This window comes from Macrobrachium nipponense, chromosome 21 (genome assembly GCF_015104395.2).
Source record: "Macrobrachium nipponense isolate FS-2020 chromosome 21, ASM1510439v2, whole genome shotgun sequence".
NCBI lineage: Eukaryota > Metazoa > Arthropoda > Malacostraca > Decapoda > Palaemonidae > Macrobrachium > Macrobrachium nipponense.
Window position 1 is genome coordinate 27,000,286 of NC_087212.1, and position 19,129 is coordinate 27,019,414.

Below are 19,129 nucleotides of genomic sequence, written 5' to 3' on the forward strand. Positions count from 1 at the left end.
GCGTTTAAGGGTTAAGAAACGCTACAGATACTACGTAACAGGCAAGACTCCTTTCCTGGGAGTTTCTGCTTCCACCCAGGGAGATTTCTCCGTCTTAGTGGACTCTGCCAGATGTTCAGCGTTCAGAGCGGCCAAAGTATTCTTCACTTCGCCAGAGATAGACCATCTGGTTAAGAATATTTTCAAGATTTTGTAAGTGTTTAGCTTCTTAGACTGCTTTGGCAACAAAGATAGAGAGCTGTTCGTCGTTGGAAAAAGAGCTGTCAGCTTATTGTTTGGGAGTGCTTTCATGCGCGGATACCCCCCAGATGCTGAAGCCTTGCCGAGGATGGTGGGGGGCTTAGGGTTCAGTAGCTGGGGCCCTGATGCCTGGTGGGAACTGCTTTCTCGCTGGACCTTGGTGCCCAGCTGTTGATCCAACTAAATAAGTCAGCCCTTTTCCTCCTCCTAGAAACATTTCATCTTTCTGCCTTCCTCCTCCTATAAGGTATGGATTCTGTGATGAAGACTGTTGGCTTGGTTTTGGACATGATTTAGTCTAAATCTTGGGATTTGAAGGAAGGTGATGATGGACGGCATGCCACCTCACCCGTAGAACTCTAGTACCTGACGTGGTCAAGCGAGGGGAAAGTTTAATGTCAAACCCCTATCCTCAGTGCCAGGTCTGATCTCGACGAACATCATGACTCCTTAGCACTGGAGATAGGGTGTATATCCGGTAATTACCCCTAGGACGACCCTAATTAAAGGGATGACCCGTCCTCTAAGTGTGACTCCGTGGTGGCTATGGGGAATATCTGGATGAACTATGTTCTTCTGCTGACGACCCTATGCTTTCGTCAAAGGACTTGTCCACGGAACCCAAACTTCAATCTTTCATGGTCGGTCCCCGTGATCAATGCAGTACCCCTGGGCTGAATAACAGACGGACACAGTTGACGACCCAAAGCAATGCAAGTAGATATATGGCCAGGAAATCCCAACAAAAAGCATCTGGTTCCAGTAATGTCGCATTGGAACCATTTGCCATGAAGAAAAATAAAAAATATTAAATAGCTCCTGGGGTCTTTGTACCCAATTCTTAATAAATACCTGAATTTGAAGCCTGAAGGTGATAATATAGACATTTTTCAAGTACACAGGGAAATTGTGAAATGTAGTGGCAGACAGCCAAAAATAACACCCCAAAACAGAAATATGCTTCTCATAGAAAGCATCTCCCCAGAGGAGAGCATTAAGTTGATGGGATTGTCAGACCTTGCGGGAGTTACAGTTGAGTGCACTCCCCACTCCAGCCTGAACTCCAGCAAGGGCTTGATTTATGCCTCCCAGTTGATGGCTTTCTCTGAGGAGAGACTTTTAAGAGAATTAAAAGACCGGGGTGTAATAAAGGTGGAAAGGATGTCAAAGAAGGTTGAAAATAATAGAATACCTCAGCCTACCTTAATATTAACTTTTGGTACTTTAAGACTTCCAGAATATGTCTCTGCAGCCTGGTATAGGTTTAAGATAAAGCTGTGCATCCCGAGATCCAGAAGGTGTTTTCATTGCCAGCATTTTGGGCACACCCTACAATCATGTCGATCCAATTTGCAAGAAAATCTTGCAGTCTGTCAACTATGGAGATGACGAGCATGGTATGTGCGACAGGAACCTAAATGTGTTCATTGTGGTGAGGGACATGCATCGTCGTCTCAGCAGTGTGATATATATTTACTTGAAAAGGAAATCCAAGCCATTAGAGTAATAGAAAGAACAACATTTAAGGAAGCACAAGAGAGAGCCAAAGCAAAGACTGTAAGACCTGGTCTAAGTTTTGCTTCTGTAGTAGCAAAGTTAAGAAACAAAAGAAAGAGACAAATGAAAACACCCAAGTTAAGAGCACAAAAGGAAAATCAAATAAAGAATCATTAAAAATACAGCTAACTGAATCAGTCAAGTCAACTGATAAAGAGAATGTAAAGAAGGTTCACTAGAACCAACAAGATAGACCCTAGTATGGAATTGAAGAAGATTGAAGTGCCAGTTGAGATACACCCTCCACCATCTGCCTCTTTGGAGGTAAGGCCAGTGGCTGCTGGTCTGGTGCCAGCTTCTGTTGGTGCCAATTCCTCTTTGGAGGACAAACCAGCAGATGCTGGTCCCCTGGTGCCAGTCCTCGCTGGTACTTCTGCCTCATTAGAGGCAGAGCTGGCAACTGCCAGCAATACAAAGACACTTGAGTTGGACTCTTTAGAGGACACCTCTGCTCTCTCCGTCTCGATAGAGATGGAGGGTGAAGAAACTAAAAAAACCCTTCGGTGTCAAAGACATTGAAGGAAAAGATGTTGGCTCTATGAAGGCGATAACTCCTCCCAAGAAGCCAACAGAACTTTCCATCAAAATGACTCCACCTAGTAGAAAAAAGAACTCTCCCAGTCTTGTAAAAAGGAACCACAATGTTGGCCCTAAACATAAATAAATTCACTTCCATTATTCAGTGGAACTGTCAGGGACTGCGAGTGAAGTATGAGGAAGTGAAGCTTTTGATCTATGAGCACTCTCCTGTAGGGTTATGTTTGCAGGAGACCATGCTAGGCGAATATACCCCTTGTCCTAGGGAATATGTTCACTATAGAACTAAATTTGATATAGAAGTGGGAAATCATGTAGGATCCCTCATCTACATCCGTCGAGATGCTCCACACTACAAAGTGAAACTAAATACTCTTCTTCAAGCTGTGGCTGCACAAATTAATTTAAGGAGGCAATATACTATATGTTCCCTTTACATTCCACCTAATAGCCATGTCTCCCAAGAGAACTTAATATACTTGATGCAGCAACTACCAGAGCCATTTCTTCTTCTTGGTGACTTCAATAGTAGTCATCCATTGTGGGGAGATGTAACATCAAACCAGAAAGGGAATATGATGGCATCTTTAATAGAAAATGAAGATATAGGTCTTCTTAACACTGGAGAACCTACACATTATCACATTCAGACATGCACCGTCTCCTGCATCGACCTTTCAATATGTAGCTCCAACTGCAGTGTTGATTTAGTTGGAGAACAAGTGATGACTGGCATACCAGTGACCATTCTCCAATTGTGATCAACACCAATGATGGTCCACCTATCCTGAGATCACCACGATGGTACTTAGAGAAAGAAAACTGGAGAAAATTAAAAGATTTGAGTGAGTTGGAGGGGGATGCAAAAGATTTCCTAAGTGTAGATGATGCCATTGATCTACTCAATGGAACATTACTTACGGCAGGTCTGCACTCGATTCCTTGAACTAAAGGACTATTCAGGAGACGGCCAGTACCGTGGTGGTCAGAAGACTCAAGGCTTTTACACTGAGCTACAAGGTCATCATTGACCAGGTGCCGTAGACACCGCACCTTGGACAATGTCATAATTTACAAACAGTGTAGGGCACGATTTCAAAAAGCCATGAAAGCTGCCACAAGACAAGCATGGGCCGGATATGTATCCACTATTAACAGCAGAACACCAGTCTGTAGCATTTCGAAGAAAATAAGAAAAATTCAGGGTAAATTTACACCCAATCCTCCTCCAGTACTTAAAGTGAATAATAATCATGTCACTGACGCCACAGAAGTTAGTAATACGTTTTCAGAACACTTTGCTCAAGTTTCTGAGAAATCAGATAGTTCCCCAGGACATAATTTCTGAATGATGGAAGAACAACAGGTACTTGACTTTTCAGCAAAGAAAGCTGAATCATATAATATGCCTTTTTCTGAAAGGGAATTTGACTCTGCTTTAGCTAGGAGCAAGAACACTGCCCCTGGTCCAGATGAGATTCCTTATGAAATGTTTAAACACATTTCAAGGAACACAAAATGTATTATGGGAATTAGCTACCATGTTACCATTCCTTAAGCCTGGAAAAGATCCTCTCTGTGGAGCAAGTTATTGCCCCATTGCTTTAACTTGCTGTTTATGTAAATTGATGGAAAAAATGGTAAATGGAAGACTGATGTGGTATCTAGAGCACAATAATATTCTAACACCTTCTCAGTGTGGTTTTCGAAAAATGCACTCCACCCTGGACATCTTACTGCAACTTGAAGCTTCTGTCTGTGAAGTCTTTGCCTCCAAACAACACCATGTGACAGTGTTTTTTGATATAGAAAAGGCATATGACACTGCTTGGAGACATGGGATTCTGAAGACAATGCATAATGGTGGTCTATGAGGTGAATTACTTTTATTTGTGAAATCTTTTTTACATAGTAGGTATTTCAAAGTTAAAGTTGGAAGTACTTTATCAGAGAAAAGGTGCCAAGAAGAAGGTGTTCCCCAGGGCAGTGTCCTCAGTGTAACACTTTTTGCTCTGGCCATAAACAGTGTTGCAGCTGTTATTCCAAGAGAAGTCTTAAAGACTGTTTGTGGATGACTTGTCAATATCCTTTGCTGCCACCCAATGACTGTAGCCGAAAGAAAGTTACAATTAACAATAAATAAAATAGTAAGTTGGGCTGAGAAATAGGGTTTTAAAATCTCTGTAAGCAAGACTACTGCTGTCCACTTCGGTCATATCAGGGGAGTGCATCCTGATCCAGACCTCTATTTGTATGGCCGTAGAATCCCATGTGTAGAACAGGCACACTTCTTAGGCCTAGTTTTTGACAGTAGATTGACTTGGGTCCCCCATATCAAACATATAAAAGCAAAGAGCCTAGAAGCTCTACACATCTTAAAGGTGCTTTCTCACACCAGTTGGGGAGCTGATAGAAATCTTTAACTAAAGCTTCATAAATCTTTAATCTTATCAAAGCTGTCATATGATTGTGAAGTATATTCTTCAGCTTCCTCATCTAACTTAAAAATTTTGGATTCAGTGCATCATTCAGGTATTCGAATAGCCGCAGGAGCTTTCCGTTCATCACCAATATCTAGTTTGCTAGTTGATGCAGGAGAGATGCCCCTTGAACTCTATCGCCAGTCATCATTACTTGGGCACTGGTTTAGAGTGCAAAGATTCCCCAAATCTCTGGCATTTGCTGTGGCAAATAGGAATATTTTTAACGGTTTTTATGAAAGTCATCCAAGGTATCCCACTCCTTTTAGCTATAGAATTAAAAAAATTTTAGAGGATGCAAATATTAAAAAATTTCCCATTATTCCCTTTGTGTATCCCAGTACTCCTGTCTGGAGGTTACCTGATGTGAAATTCTGCAGGTACTTCAATGGAGCAAAGAGGGATAAATCTGATGAGGAAATGAGGGCAATGTTTGTAGAGCATGTAGATACATGTTTTATATTTACTGATGGCTCCAAGTCCAATGCTGGCGTTGGATATGGAGTTTTTAGCAAATCTTTTAACTGAAGAGGTGCACTTCCTTCTGTTGCCTCAAACTTTACAGCTGAATTGTATGGCATCCTAGTTGCACTGGAACATATTGTAACACTCCCAGTGTGTAGCTACACAATATTTTGTGACTCCAAAAGTACCTTACAGTCCCTGGAAGTCTATAATACTGATCATCCCTTGGTGTTGAAGATCTTGCAGTGGATCTTCTTGCACCAATGTAGAGGCAGCATTGTCTCATTTTGTTGGGTTCCTGCCCATGTGAACATATTGGGAAATGAAGGGGCAGACAAGCTAGCCAAATCAGCAGCGCAAACTTTGGTACCGAGAAAATGCCCTGTTCCATATCGTGATACATTCTTTGATATATGGAAATCCATCCAGCATTTATGGGCACTTCAGTGGGACAAAGTAGGTCCCAATAAAATGAAAGAAATTACTAGACAGACACACCCTTCGAAATATGACCTAATACCAAGGAAGTGGGAGGTTGTGTTGTGTAGATTACGTATTGGCCATCTGATGGATGGGGAGAATGAGCCCTTTTGTGATGATTGCTTAGTTCCACTGACTGTTAGGCATTTGCTGGTTGAGTGTCCCAGTCTAGTGGAACTTAGGAATCGTTTTTTAGCTTATAGTAGTGAAGCAGGTGGTAATTATAACATGGCAAAACTGTTGGGAGAAAGCATGTGTGTTAATAACGTTCTCTTTTATTAAAGAAGCTGGTCCTCTCAAATATATCTTGACACCTGTGCTGTCTTAGTATATACTTTTTTTCCTTTTTTTTTTGTTTTATTGTTATTTGTTCAGATCAGTTAACAATTCTTTTTATCAGAATTTTATTTAATCAGAATTTTATTCTTATTTTTATCAGAAATTTATTTTATTTTTTAAATCAAATTTATATGTATCTTTTTAAAAAATAAAATTATTTAAAATTTTATTTAATTATAAAAGTTAAAAGATCACACTTAGTATTCGGCGTCGGTGACCCTGGTAGATGTGACGCCAGAAAACTCACAATCAATCAATCAATCGTGTGGTTAAGGCAGTAAGAGATGCCTTCAGTGAAGTAGCCTCTCTTTTTGCTATGGGCCTACTGAAGAAGAAGGAGCTCTGGTGCTCATTTACCTCTAAGGGAGTTACGACCACGCAGAAGTCTGCGCTGCTGTTTTCTTCCTTGGACAAGGTGTACCTCTTCCCACAGTCGACAGTAAGAGACATTTGGCGAATCTTCAGAGTAAATCCACGACCGATTTCTTAACTCAGTCAGCCAAGAAACAAAAGGAGCCTGTAGCCACGGCCTACAAGTCTTTCTTTCCTCTTCAGCCTCGTCCCTTTCAAGGAGGAGAACCAGTTCTCGATCTAGGCTTAGATCAAACCTGCAGCAAGGTTCCAGATCAAAACTCCCTCCAAGCAGTGAGTTTTATGTCTCCCATGTTCCTGTAGGAGCAAGGCTCCATTATTTCTGGAGGGAATGGAGCGACAGAGATGTGGATCCTTGGGTGGTCCAGATGTTAGGGAAAGGCCACTTCATCCCTCTCTTTCAAAAGCCGCCGTTGTCCAGTTCTCCGATAAGGTTAACAGCCTACTCTGTAAGATATGAGAGACATTAGTCCTTGCTGGAGGTTCAGTCTCTTATCCACAAAGGAGCAGTGGAGGTAGTAGTAGATCACGGCACAAAGGGTTTTTACCATCGACTCTGTGTAGTCCTCAAATCATCAGGGGGCTTGAGGCCCGTCGTAGATGTCAATGCTGTGAATCAATTTATTTTAAAAACGAAGTTTCATATGGAAATGAGTGCGTCTCATCCTGGCCACTCTTCATCCGAGGATTGGATGGTGACTGGATTTGGAAGACGCATAGTACTTCCATATCCCCATCCTCCCAGAGTCAAGGAAACTTCTCTGCTTTTTGTTTGAAGGCAGGGTATATCAATTCAAAGCCCTATGTTTCGGCCATAAGACTATGCCTCAAGTTTTCACAAGAGCCTTGCCCTCTCTAGCGAAGTGGCTACACGATGGGGATAAACGCTTCCTTTTACCTTGACGACTAACTTCTATGCTCTCCCTCAAAGGAACAGTTCTTGGTGACTTGAAGAAACTTTTTGCTCTTATGCAGGACCTGGTACTTTAAAGAAATACCCCAAAATCCCAGCTGTTTCTGTCTCAGAGGATTCTATATTTGGGCATGATTCTGGATTCTCAGACTTTTTGGGGTTTTGTATCACCCAAAACAGTGGAATCTTGTCTATGGACAGGACAGGAGTTCATGGATCGGAGGTCCTGCTCAGCCCTTCAGTGGATGAGTCTGCTAGGAACTCTCTCTTCAGTGGAACCGTTTGTCAAGCTGGGCAGACTGCACTTGCGTCCTCTACAGTTTTACTTGAAGGTCCTCTGGTCCAGGAAGATGCAGGAAGACTTGTTCGTTTTCCCTATCTCCGAAGAGATAAAGTCGGATCTCCGTTGGTGGTTGTCCGAGGACAGGCTACAGGTAGGAAAGTCTCTCCGACCAAAGAACCCAGACCTGAGATTGTATTCCAACCCATCAGACCTAGGAGCGGGAGCCATCTTAGAGTCTCAAAAGATATTGGGACTCTGGTCGGTGGAATAAAGAGCCCTGCACATCAGTGTGGACGAACTGTTGACGATCTTCCTCAGGACTTCAACACTTTGCTCAACAAGTTTCGGGAAAGATAGTGGCAGTATTTGCGGACAACACAACAGCTCTGTCGTACATCCGCAAGCAAGGAGGCACACCTTCCTTCACTCTTTATGAGACGGTGAGAGATCTCCTGATTTGGGCAGAACAGCGAAGAGTAATGATTCTTACTTGCTTGTTCAGGGCAGGATTAACGTCACAGCAGATGAGCTCAGCAGACGGAACCAAGTGCTTCCAACGGAATGGACACTAGAGCTCCAGGAATGCAAGGATCAGTGGAGACTTTGGGGACAGCCGACAATAGATCTCTTTGTGACAGCAAAGAACCATCGTCTGCCAATCTTCTGTTCGCCAGTTCCAGACGTTTGAACATGGGCGATAGATGCTATGCTTCAAGATTGGACGGGGCTCGACCTCTACACCTTCCCTCCGTTCGCATTAATTCGGGAGGTGTTAAACACATTCGGAAATCATCAAAATGTCTCCATGACTTTCCAAGTCTTCTCTTTCAGAAGAGGTCACTACTCAAACAGCCTCAACTGCACAGGTTCCATCAGGGATTGTCCGCTCTGTCTCTTGACAGGATTTTGACTGTCAAGTGACTGGTTCGATTGAAAGGCTTCTCAAGACAGGCTGCGGAAGCCATTGCTAGATGTTGCAGATTGTCTACTAGCAAGCTCTACCATTCGAAGTGGTCAGTTTTCAGAAAATGGTGTAGATTTTCTACTATTTTTAAGATCCTCAAGGAAATTATCTTCTTGTACCATTAAGGGGTATAGAGCAATGTTAAATTCTGCGTTCACAGAGGTCATGATGTGGGGCACAACAGCAACATTAGTGATCTTATTAGATCCATGGATACTTCCAAGACAGTAAAGTCTAGAGCAGTCTCTTGGAAACTGGACGTAGTGCTAAAGTGGTTGTCAGGGGACTCTTACGAACCCTTCTGCTTGGTTTCACTAAGGAACTTCACTAAGAAGACCCTTTTCCCGGGAGCTCTTGCTACAGCCAAAAGGGTCAGTGAATTACAGGCTGTAGAAAGAAGATTGGGGGTTTCCCAAGGTAAAGCAGTCTGATACTACATATGAGGCAATAAAGCAGCATACCTACGAAGAAATAAATTACGATATGACAACAGAAAAGCAAATCCCGAAGAGGCTCTACCCAGATCTACACAATGACGGGAAAGAGGAAAAAATAGACAAGAAAGACAAAATCTGCAACCTTTTGAAAAGAGGGAATTGCAGATTTGGAGAAAGATGTTACTACAAACATCCTAAGGTATGTCACAACTATGAAATATATGGTAAATGTGCATACCTAGATGGCTATGGGGATGATTGCAGAGATCTGCATCCAAAAATATGCAAAAACCTAAAAGAAGGAAAAGGATGTAAGTTCGACAAAAAATGCAAATATATGCACCCTGTAGCCATGAATCATAATCAAATAAATAACCAACCAAGTAATAAAATCCAAAATAAGAAAGAAACAAATAAAGAGAGAAATCAAGAATATCAGGTAAAAGAGAAAAGCAAACCACCAATGAGATATGCAGAGGTGTCAGCAAAAAATTTCAAAGCATCAGCTCCGAAATTCTACTCAAGAGATAATAACTGTATTTATTATGCAAGAGGATATTGCAGAAACTGCACGAAAAAAAAGGAAAATTGCAGATTCAGACACAAAATGAATAATTATGATGAAGGAAGATCAAATATTATGGAAAAGTTGGATTTTTTAATGTCAGAATTTCTGGAAATGAAAAAAAGAACAACATACCAGAACAGGAAAGAGACATGGGAAAACCCTTATTACTACCATTATTAAATGAAGGAGAAAACACGCAAACCATCATAGTGATGAATGCGCAGGGTTTAGTTACGAGAAACTCAAAAAGAAAAATAGAGTACTTAGAAGAACTAACCCAAATTGAAAAGAAAATAGATATAATGAATATAAGTGAAACCTGTTATTCCCAAGAGACAGGGAATGATGATCAAATAAAAGGGTTCCAAACTTATAGATCAGATAGAAAAAATAGGAATCAAGGGGAACCGCAATATATGGGAAAGACAAAAAACAAGGAAAAATATATGAGAAATATAGTAACTCAGAATGTGAACTAATAGCGGTAGAATTTGAATCTGAAAAATTAATGAACATAGTAATATATAGACCTCCTAATACTAAAGAGTTTGACTTAATAATTGAAAAATTGGATGATATATGTAGAAATCACAAGGACTGGACTATTCTCCTATCTGGTGACTTCAACTTTCCTTTCGTAGAATGGAAAGAACGAATAGGAGATTGTGGTTGTACTTATACATATAAAAAAGAGAGTAATAGTAGTGCAGAAGATAAGAGGCAATTTGAAAAGCTATTAGATATGCTACTAGAATACAACATTCAACAAATAAATCACCTACCAACAAGAAAGGAAAATACTTTAGACCTAGTATTTGTGAACGAGATGAATTATGTCAAAGAAATAATAGTTTATAATGCGAGTATTTCAGACCATAATGTCATAGAATTAACAGTTCATTCCAAAGCAAGTGAAAACAGAGATAAGCAAGAAATGAAAAAATGGGAAGGATATGGAAAATACAACTTCTACAGTAAAAATATAAAATGGTCAGAAATAAATGAAGAATTAAACAAAGATTGGGATAACATTTTCGTAAGTGATGACATAAGGGTAAATACGGAGATATTATATAAAATATTGGAGAAAATAGTGGATAAATATATACCGAAGAAGAAAAGTAAACATCATTCATGCATACCAAGAGACAGAAGGATCTTGTTCCAGAAAATCAGAAAGTGGAAAAAAGGTCTTGCAAAAGAAAAAAATGCATGGAAAGTTATAGAACTAAAAAGTAAGATAGAAAATGCAGATCAAAAGATTATACAATCAAAAGAAAATGAAAAACGGGACTTGGAAGAAAAAACCCTATTAAATATCAAGCAAAACCCCAAACTATTATACTCATATGCGAAGAAGATGAATAAAAGAAGAATAGAAATAGGCCCTCTGAGAATTGAAGGGAGATCACCGAATGAAAAAAAGGAAATGTGCAACATACTGGCAGAACGATATAAAAGAGAATTCACCCCTAGAATAGATAATGAAGATAATGATATAGAAGTAAGGGACGAAAATAGTGAATATTTAGCTGACATAGAAATTAATGAAGCTGATATTGTGCAGGCAATTAATGAAATTAAAAATGGAGCTGCTGCAGGGCCGGATGGAGTCCCTGCTATTTTGTTAAAGAAAGTAGTTCATTCTATCGCAAAGCCACTTGCAATATTATTAAGACAAAGTGTAGATACAGGCAAGATTTATGATGAGCACAAATTAGCATATATCACCCCTACTTTCAAAAGTGGATCAAGACTAGAGGCAAGTAATTATAGGCCTGTGAGTCTAACATCACATATTATGAAAGTGTATGAAAGGGTAATGAAGAAAAATATTATGAAACATTTAATAAAAAATAATTTGTTTAATATAGGACAACATGGTTTCGTACCCGGAAAAAGTACACAAACCCAACTGTTAGTCCACCGTGAGAACATATTCAAAAATATGAAAAGCGGAAATGAAACAGATGTGGTTTATCTAGACTTTGCAAAAGCTTTTGACAAAGTAGACCATAATATATTAGCAAAGAAAATTAGAAAACACAATATCGTAGATAAAGTAGGAAGATGGTTAAAAGAATTTTTACACAACAGAAAACAGATAGTTATTGCAAACGATGAGAAATCGGATGAAACCAAGGTAATATCCGGTGTGCCACAAGGTACGGTGCTAGCTGCAATATTGTTTGTTATTATGATTGAAGACATAGACAGTAATGTTAAGGATTCGGTAGTGAGTAGTTTCGCTGATGACACAAGAATAAGTAGAGAAATTACTGGTGATGAAGATAGGAACGCTCTACAAAGAGACCTTAACAAAGTATATGATTGGGCAGAGGAAAATAGGATGGTATTTAACTCTGATAAATTTGAATCAATGAATTATGGAGACAGAGAAGGAGAGCTATATGCATATAGGGGACCTAATAATGAGACAATCACAAATAAGGAAGCAGTTAAAGACCTTGGTGTGATGATGAATAGGAACATGTTATGCAATGATCAAATAGCAATTCTTTTTGCAAAATGTAAAGCAAAAATGGGAATGTTGTTACGGCACTTCAAAACAAGAAAAGCTGAACACATGATTATGCTTTATAAAACATACGTTCGTAGTCCACTTGAATATTGCAATATGATATGGTACCCACACTATCAAAAGGATATTGCACAAATAGAGAGTGTACAAAGGTCCTTTACAGCTAGAATAGAAAGTTAAGGACCTAGACTACTGGGAAAGACTACAATCCTTAAAATTATATAGTCTAGAAAGGAGAAGAGAACGCTACATGATAATTCAGGCATGGAAACAGATAGAAGGAATAACAGAAAATATCATGGAACTAAAAATATCAGAAAGAGCAAGCAGAGGTAGATTAATAGTGCCCAAAACTATACCAGGAAAAATAAGGAAAGCACACAGGACATTAATCCACTACGCACCAGCATCGATAATGCAGCGTCTATTCAATGCGTTGCCAGCTCATCTGAGGAATATATCAGGAGTGAGCGTAGATGTGTTTAAGAATAAGCTCGACAAATATCTAAACTGCATCCCAGACCATCCAAGATTGGAAGATGCAAAATATACCGGAAGATGTACTAGCAACTCTCTGGTAGACATTAGAGGCGCCTCACACTGAGGGACCTGGGGCAACCCGAACGAACTGTAAGGTCTGTAAGGTAAGGTTTGGGATAAATGGACATACTTTACTCTTAAACAATGAAAAGGTTGAGCTGTTGTGAATTAGCACAACTCTAATCACGCAAGTTCAGGGAATGATTGTTCAAGATGTCAACATATTGCTCAGCCTTTTGCGATTTGGTAGCCTTAAAGATTAGGGCCATCTTACACTTACATAATGGCCAGGCTATCTACTCTTTTCTTCCTTTTGTTGTGTTGGTCAGAATTCTGTAGTACATGGTTTACATTTCTAAACTCCTATTGATGATGCTAAGCCATGTTGGCCACAACAGAAGTGGTTTGCAGACTGTGTCTTTTAATGGAGTACCCAAGAGTCTTCCCAGATAAATGAAGTAGTTGTCAACTCCATTCCCATCAATTTCATGAGAACATCAGCATACTCCACATTTATGTGTAGAGGGTAACCGGGAAACCTCTTGAGAGTTTTGTGCTGAAAGCAGTCCTAACAATCTCAAGACCATGTAGACTTTTAGCAGTTAATGCTTTCCAGTCTAAGTTCCTCTGTTTAAGTTGAGATTGCTGGGTTGACCAGTTCTTCACTCTCATCATCTTAACGCTGAGTTGGTTTTTCACCCTCTTCCTCTTAACCCCTCTCTCATCTCAATATGGCACCTGTAGGCACAATTGCTTTTCTGTCAAAGGAGCTCTCATCTGCAGATCCAGTAGGTCCCAGTAACTGTTCTTGGGTTTTAGTGATTTAGGTTATATTGTCATTGAGGGATGTGTAGTGAAAGATATTTTTTCAATAAAATTTATTTTCTTTTGTATTGGGAGCTACCTTCTGGCAACCCCATTTAACTACAAGGGGCTCAAAAGGCTCAGTGGCACAAGTACAGCGCCATTAGTTTCATAAACAAAATTCAGATGTATTTGGAATTTTGAGGACCAATGAATTGAGATATTGAAATTATTAGTTTTTCGTAGTGAAGTAGGTTTGTTATGAAAAAGAGATTTATATATAGATTGATAATTTATGACTTTGGTAGCTTAGGATTATTTATTATTATGTTAGCTATCATGAAATCCATTTTCTGGTCATGTTTAAACTCCATTTTTTTTTTTTTTGTCAGGCGACCAGGAATTTTTGGAGCTGGTCGTCTTAATGAACGCATTGATCTCATCGGATCTGGGAGCAACTCTTCAGATGAAGAAGGCGCTGCAGTGGAAGAGAAAACTGAAGAAATTCGTGAAAAAGCCAGAGGTCAACAGAGGTAATTGAATATAATTGTTAAAGAAAATTTTTGCTTTATCTATCACTTATGATAAATGATCAGTACAAACATATTATTTGGAATAAGTCTTATCTACTGTTAAAGCTAGCTAAAGTCTCCATGCCAATAGGTGAGAAGATACAAGCTATTTTTAACAGTAGGTAATCTCAAAATAATAAATTTTGTTGTGAAAATTCATAATAGAATGCCACTAAGTTATATGTTACACTCATAATGTTTGCCCAAAGGATATTATTTTCAATGAGGTAAAATTTAGAGCAAAGGAAAGTTTAAGAAGTTGGACAACCACTTGGGAGGAAAATAAAGGGAACAGATGTAAAGGAAAAGATGGAAAGCAGCATTGGTATTGCCAAAGGGAGGCTGCAAAGAGTTTTGCAGCCTTCCCCCCTTAGTCTCAAAGGGTTAATTATATCCTGTAAGTTACCTTTTATTTTATTTTTATTTTCAGTGAGCAGCTAGAAAAATTTGTCCTGCTGATGCTGGAAGGCAGTGTTAGGTTATGTCTTCTCTAAGATTACCTATTTTTTGTGCAAGCTTGTTGTTTTGTGTAAACTTGCATTTTGTTTTTTTTAGAAAGATGAGGATGTTTGCCATTACCCATAGAGATGTAATGCCTCAAGTGCACCTTGTACAACACTAGGTAGTAGTTGCATCTTTCCACACCAGCCCCCGTAGGGGGTTAGTGCCGTCAGTGCACCTCATTTGGTGCAATGTAGGCATTATTTAAGGTTCATTGCAGCATCCTTTCAGCCCCTAGCTGCGACTACTTTCATTCCTTTTACTGTACCTCCGTCCATATTCTCTTTCTTCCATCTTACTCTCCACCCTCTCCTAACAATTGTTTCTTAGTGCAACTGCAAGGTTTTCCTCCTGTTACATCTTTCAAACCTTTTACTGTCAATTTCCTTTTCAGCACTAAATTGCCTTAGTTGCCCCAGTGCATGGTATAATGCCAAAATTCTATATATGTACCGTATATTCTTGCATAACATGCAATCTCGCATATCATGCGACCCCAAAATTTTCACCCTCAAAATATGATTTTATTTTGTATCTCATGTATCATGAGAGTTAAATTTACGAGACCAAAATTTAACAATAGGCTAACCTCTTTTCCTCCATCTCTTAATCTATCCCATCTTCTAGTAAAGTTTAAAAAAGTAAAAGAGAATGCAAAAAGTATCAGTAGTAATGATATACTTGTTTGGAAAACGCATACAGCCAGAAACAGCTGATTTGCTGTGAACAACCAATCCGATAAAAACAGCCTTTTTGCTTGCATTTCAACTCGTACAATAGTAAAAAATTACCAAAGTTACGTTACAAATGACGTTAATGAGAATAGGACAGATATATTTTTACATTACAGGTAGTAGTCGACTTACTACCGTAATTGGTTACGAACAACCAGTCATAAATCGATTTGGACGTAAGTCAGCCCATGTTGATTTACCATAAGAATATTATACCAGCGTAGCCTACACTATGGTAATCAGTACCATCTTTACATATAGGGTTGCCTAGCCTACACTACACAGCATACTTTATACATATATGGCATACTAATTATTAACTTCAGCTAATTCTCTAGGTTCAATGCACAATGGCTTATGATGATTCAGTACCAAGAGAAATTTAATAACATTTACCAAGTTAGCCTCGCCTATACGATATCGTGGTATATATATCGTATATATAAATACAGTAGCATAGCCTTCGGTGTACTGTATACTACATGTACGATATAATTTAGTAATTTATTAATAAAAGCCAATTTTGGAGTTTCAATGCATTCTGACTAATGACATAATGGCAAAAAAAAAAAAAAAAAAAATACTGGAATCAGATTCGGACCGACATCGTCATACCCAGGACTAATTAAGCAATGTCAGGCTGCTGACAGCTACGTATATTTACAACATAAATACACAATGAATATGCATCGTTTCTGATTCTTTTAAAAAGTTATACATTACAGTATCCAATAATATTGTATGTACAGTGGTCCCCCTGTGTTTGCGGGGAATGCGTACCACACACACACACACACACACACACACACACACACATGTAAATAGTTAGAACCCACAAATGTTTGGAACCCCTATAGAAATGCTAAAAACAGCCTATTTTCTTTTTAGTTAAAACTCAAGAAAAGCCTACTAAAAATGTTCATACTTGGTTTTTAATAGTTTTATCGCAAAAAGTGCATTTTATGATGAAATTTATCAAATAAACCAGGAATTTGTGGATATTTCTCATTGAAAAATACTGCGAGTTGGGCGAATTTTCCACGAATAATGCGGGGAATGTTCACGAGAGAAATCCGCGAATATGGGGGGTCCACTGTATTCTCATATTATTGTATTATAACATACCTAACAAAGCAGTCAGTTTTTTGTTTGGAAATCAGCTAATGGCAAATACAAGTTTATTTTTCCGCATTTAACTAATTTCGGAGCGAATTGCCTTTTTTCTAGTTAGTGTAAAATATCTACATACTCTACCCATTTGAGACAAAGTAATTTGTCATTATACAACGTGTTTTCAAGTCGAAATAAGAATTTAATACGTCTCATGAGCTAAAGTATTTTTTTCGTTAACAGATGGCATTGTGGGCATGTTTATTGTGTAAAAATCGTTCGCTATTTTCACTTCATTAAATCATCGTATGAACTTTACCGTTACGTTACTTATCTTTTAACTGCGTGAAAACAACAGTAAAATGTGTTTTTTCAAGACCTGAAGTTTTGATTAAAATCATTGTCTCAATTTTATATACAGTTGTGTTTGATGGCATAAGTTTACTGGTGTTATAGCCTTGTTGCCAATGCACGATAATAATATTATAGCCTTACTCGCTATGGGTAAAAGATCGGCAAGGGCATATAGTGCTAAACTTAATCTGTAAGTTTTAGCTGAAATTTAGGAAAGAATGTTGATACACTAAGACCATTATCGTACAACGGCAACGTGGATGAAACTTTCGCAAACTTCGTGGGCATGAAAAGAACATATTTTACTGTTTTCACTCCAGTAAAAGGTAAATATGTAAAGCTCGCAGTATTTTGATGAGATAAAGTGAAAATATTGAACGGAATGTTGATTTTTGTTTATGCAATAAACATGCCCTCAGCGCCTTCTATTAACTTTACCGTTACGTTACTTATCTTTTATCGGCGTGAAAACAACAGTAAAATGTGTTCTTTCAAGACCTGAAGTTTTGATTAAAATCATTGTCTCTCAATTTTATATATGGTTGTGTTTGATGGCATAAGTTTACTGGAGTTATAGCCTTGTTGCCGATGCACAGTAATAGTATTATAGCCTTACTCGCTATGGATAAAAGACCGACAAGGGCATATACTGCTAAACTTAATCTGTAAGTTTTAGCTGAAATTTAGGAAAGAATGTTGATACGCTAGCGACTGTTATTGTACATCGGCAACGTGAATGAAACTTTCGCTAACTTCGTGGGCATGAAAAGAACATATTTTACTGTTTTCACTCCAATAAAAGGTAAATACTTAAAGCTCGTAGTATTCTGATGAGATAAAGTGAAAATATTGAACGGAATGTTGATTTTTGTTTACGCAATAAACATGCCTTCAGCGCCATCTTCTAACGAAATAATTAACTAGATTTCGTTCACAAACGATACGTTTTCAAGTGATATATCCACTTGAAAACAACTTGTATAACGTAAAATAACCTTGTCTCATATAAATAGAGTATCTTGAGATTCATTTGCGCTAACTAGAGGCAAGAAAGTCGCTCTGATTTGAGTTCAGCACAGCAAAACTAACTAACTTCGCAATTGCCCTTAGCTGATTTCCAAAAACAAAACATTGATTGCTGTTTGTATTTTATAATACAAGCAAATAGTAATATGAAAATATTAGGGCTTGTGCCTTGTATGATAAGGCGCCCTATGAGGTAATGTTAGACTAGCGATAATCTTACGCTAAGTCGGTTGGTATTGCACTTCCATCTTCAATGGAGTGTCTGGGGGTTTGTAGATCACTTACGAAGTCGGTATTATCTTGTTGGTTATTACGACGATGTGTTAAACTCATGGTGAGGAGGTTCTTGTAGAAAACACGAAATATAAAAATATATGTATTCTTCTGAAGTTTTACATGCTGAAGATCAGATATGATTGTACAAGTCTTCTAATAACGATAGCTTGATCGCTTCTGCCAATGATGATGGCTAATCCTATTCCTCTACATGATAAAGCTTAGGTAAAGAGGTACAGGTCTTCTAATGACGATAGCTAACTCTGTTCTGCCTGTCTACCATCTCTGTTACAAGTTATGAAGGAAGCAGATAGTAGCTCGAACATATGAACATACTATCAGATGACATAGTTACATACGAACACACAATTCAATTGAGACACGCTACAGATCACGTAGGCCGTTTGAATTATAGGTCGGGGTAGTTGTCTCAAGCAGGGAGCTTGGACTAATGTTTATAAACAATTGAATGACTACAGGTGACGGCATGTTATCTTAGCCTACATACTTATTGTATACGTCATCTTTAGCGTCTCTAGTCTGATCACATTCCTGCAAGCAATCTTTTATATATATGGACTAACATTCCATATTTTTATTATGTAAACACTTACATCAGCTCGGTCAGCTACCAAAACCAACTACTGAATATTACTCAAACTTGACTTGCATTTGACTTATAGGAGTGTGATACAGACACTATGTGAATATATATATATATATATATTAGTAAATAAAAATTCATGGTGTACATGAATTGATTCAAGTAATAAAATATAAAACAATGATATTGGTAAATAATAGTGATCACGGGATATATAATGATACAGTTTTTCACTTCATCTCATTAAGATACTTATGCTACAGAAAATACTAATGTACTCTGATAATTGCATAGAATGAAGATTAACATGATAAAAATCATATTTTAACTGATAAAAAATTTCATATATGAATTGATAAAATTATTAATGTTTATGCTGATTGATTCGTTGATTTCTGATTCATTAATCAATATACTAACTCATATATAAC

At 38.3% G+C, this 19,129-nt stretch overlaps 1 protein-coding gene across 1 annotated transcript in view; it reads left to right on the forward strand.

Moving 5' to 3' along the window:
- LOC135197856 (activating signal cointegrator 1 complex subunit 2-like) overlaps positions 1-19,129 on the forward strand; it is a 283,256-nt gene that overhangs the window by 201,678 nt on the left and 62,449 nt on the right. Inside the window, exon 14 of the mRNA XM_064225038.1 lies at positions 13,914-14,054. Coding sequence (XP_064081108.1) covers positions 13,914-14,054 — 141 coding nt within the window. The remainder of the gene's footprint in view (positions 1-13,913; positions 14,055-19,129) is intronic.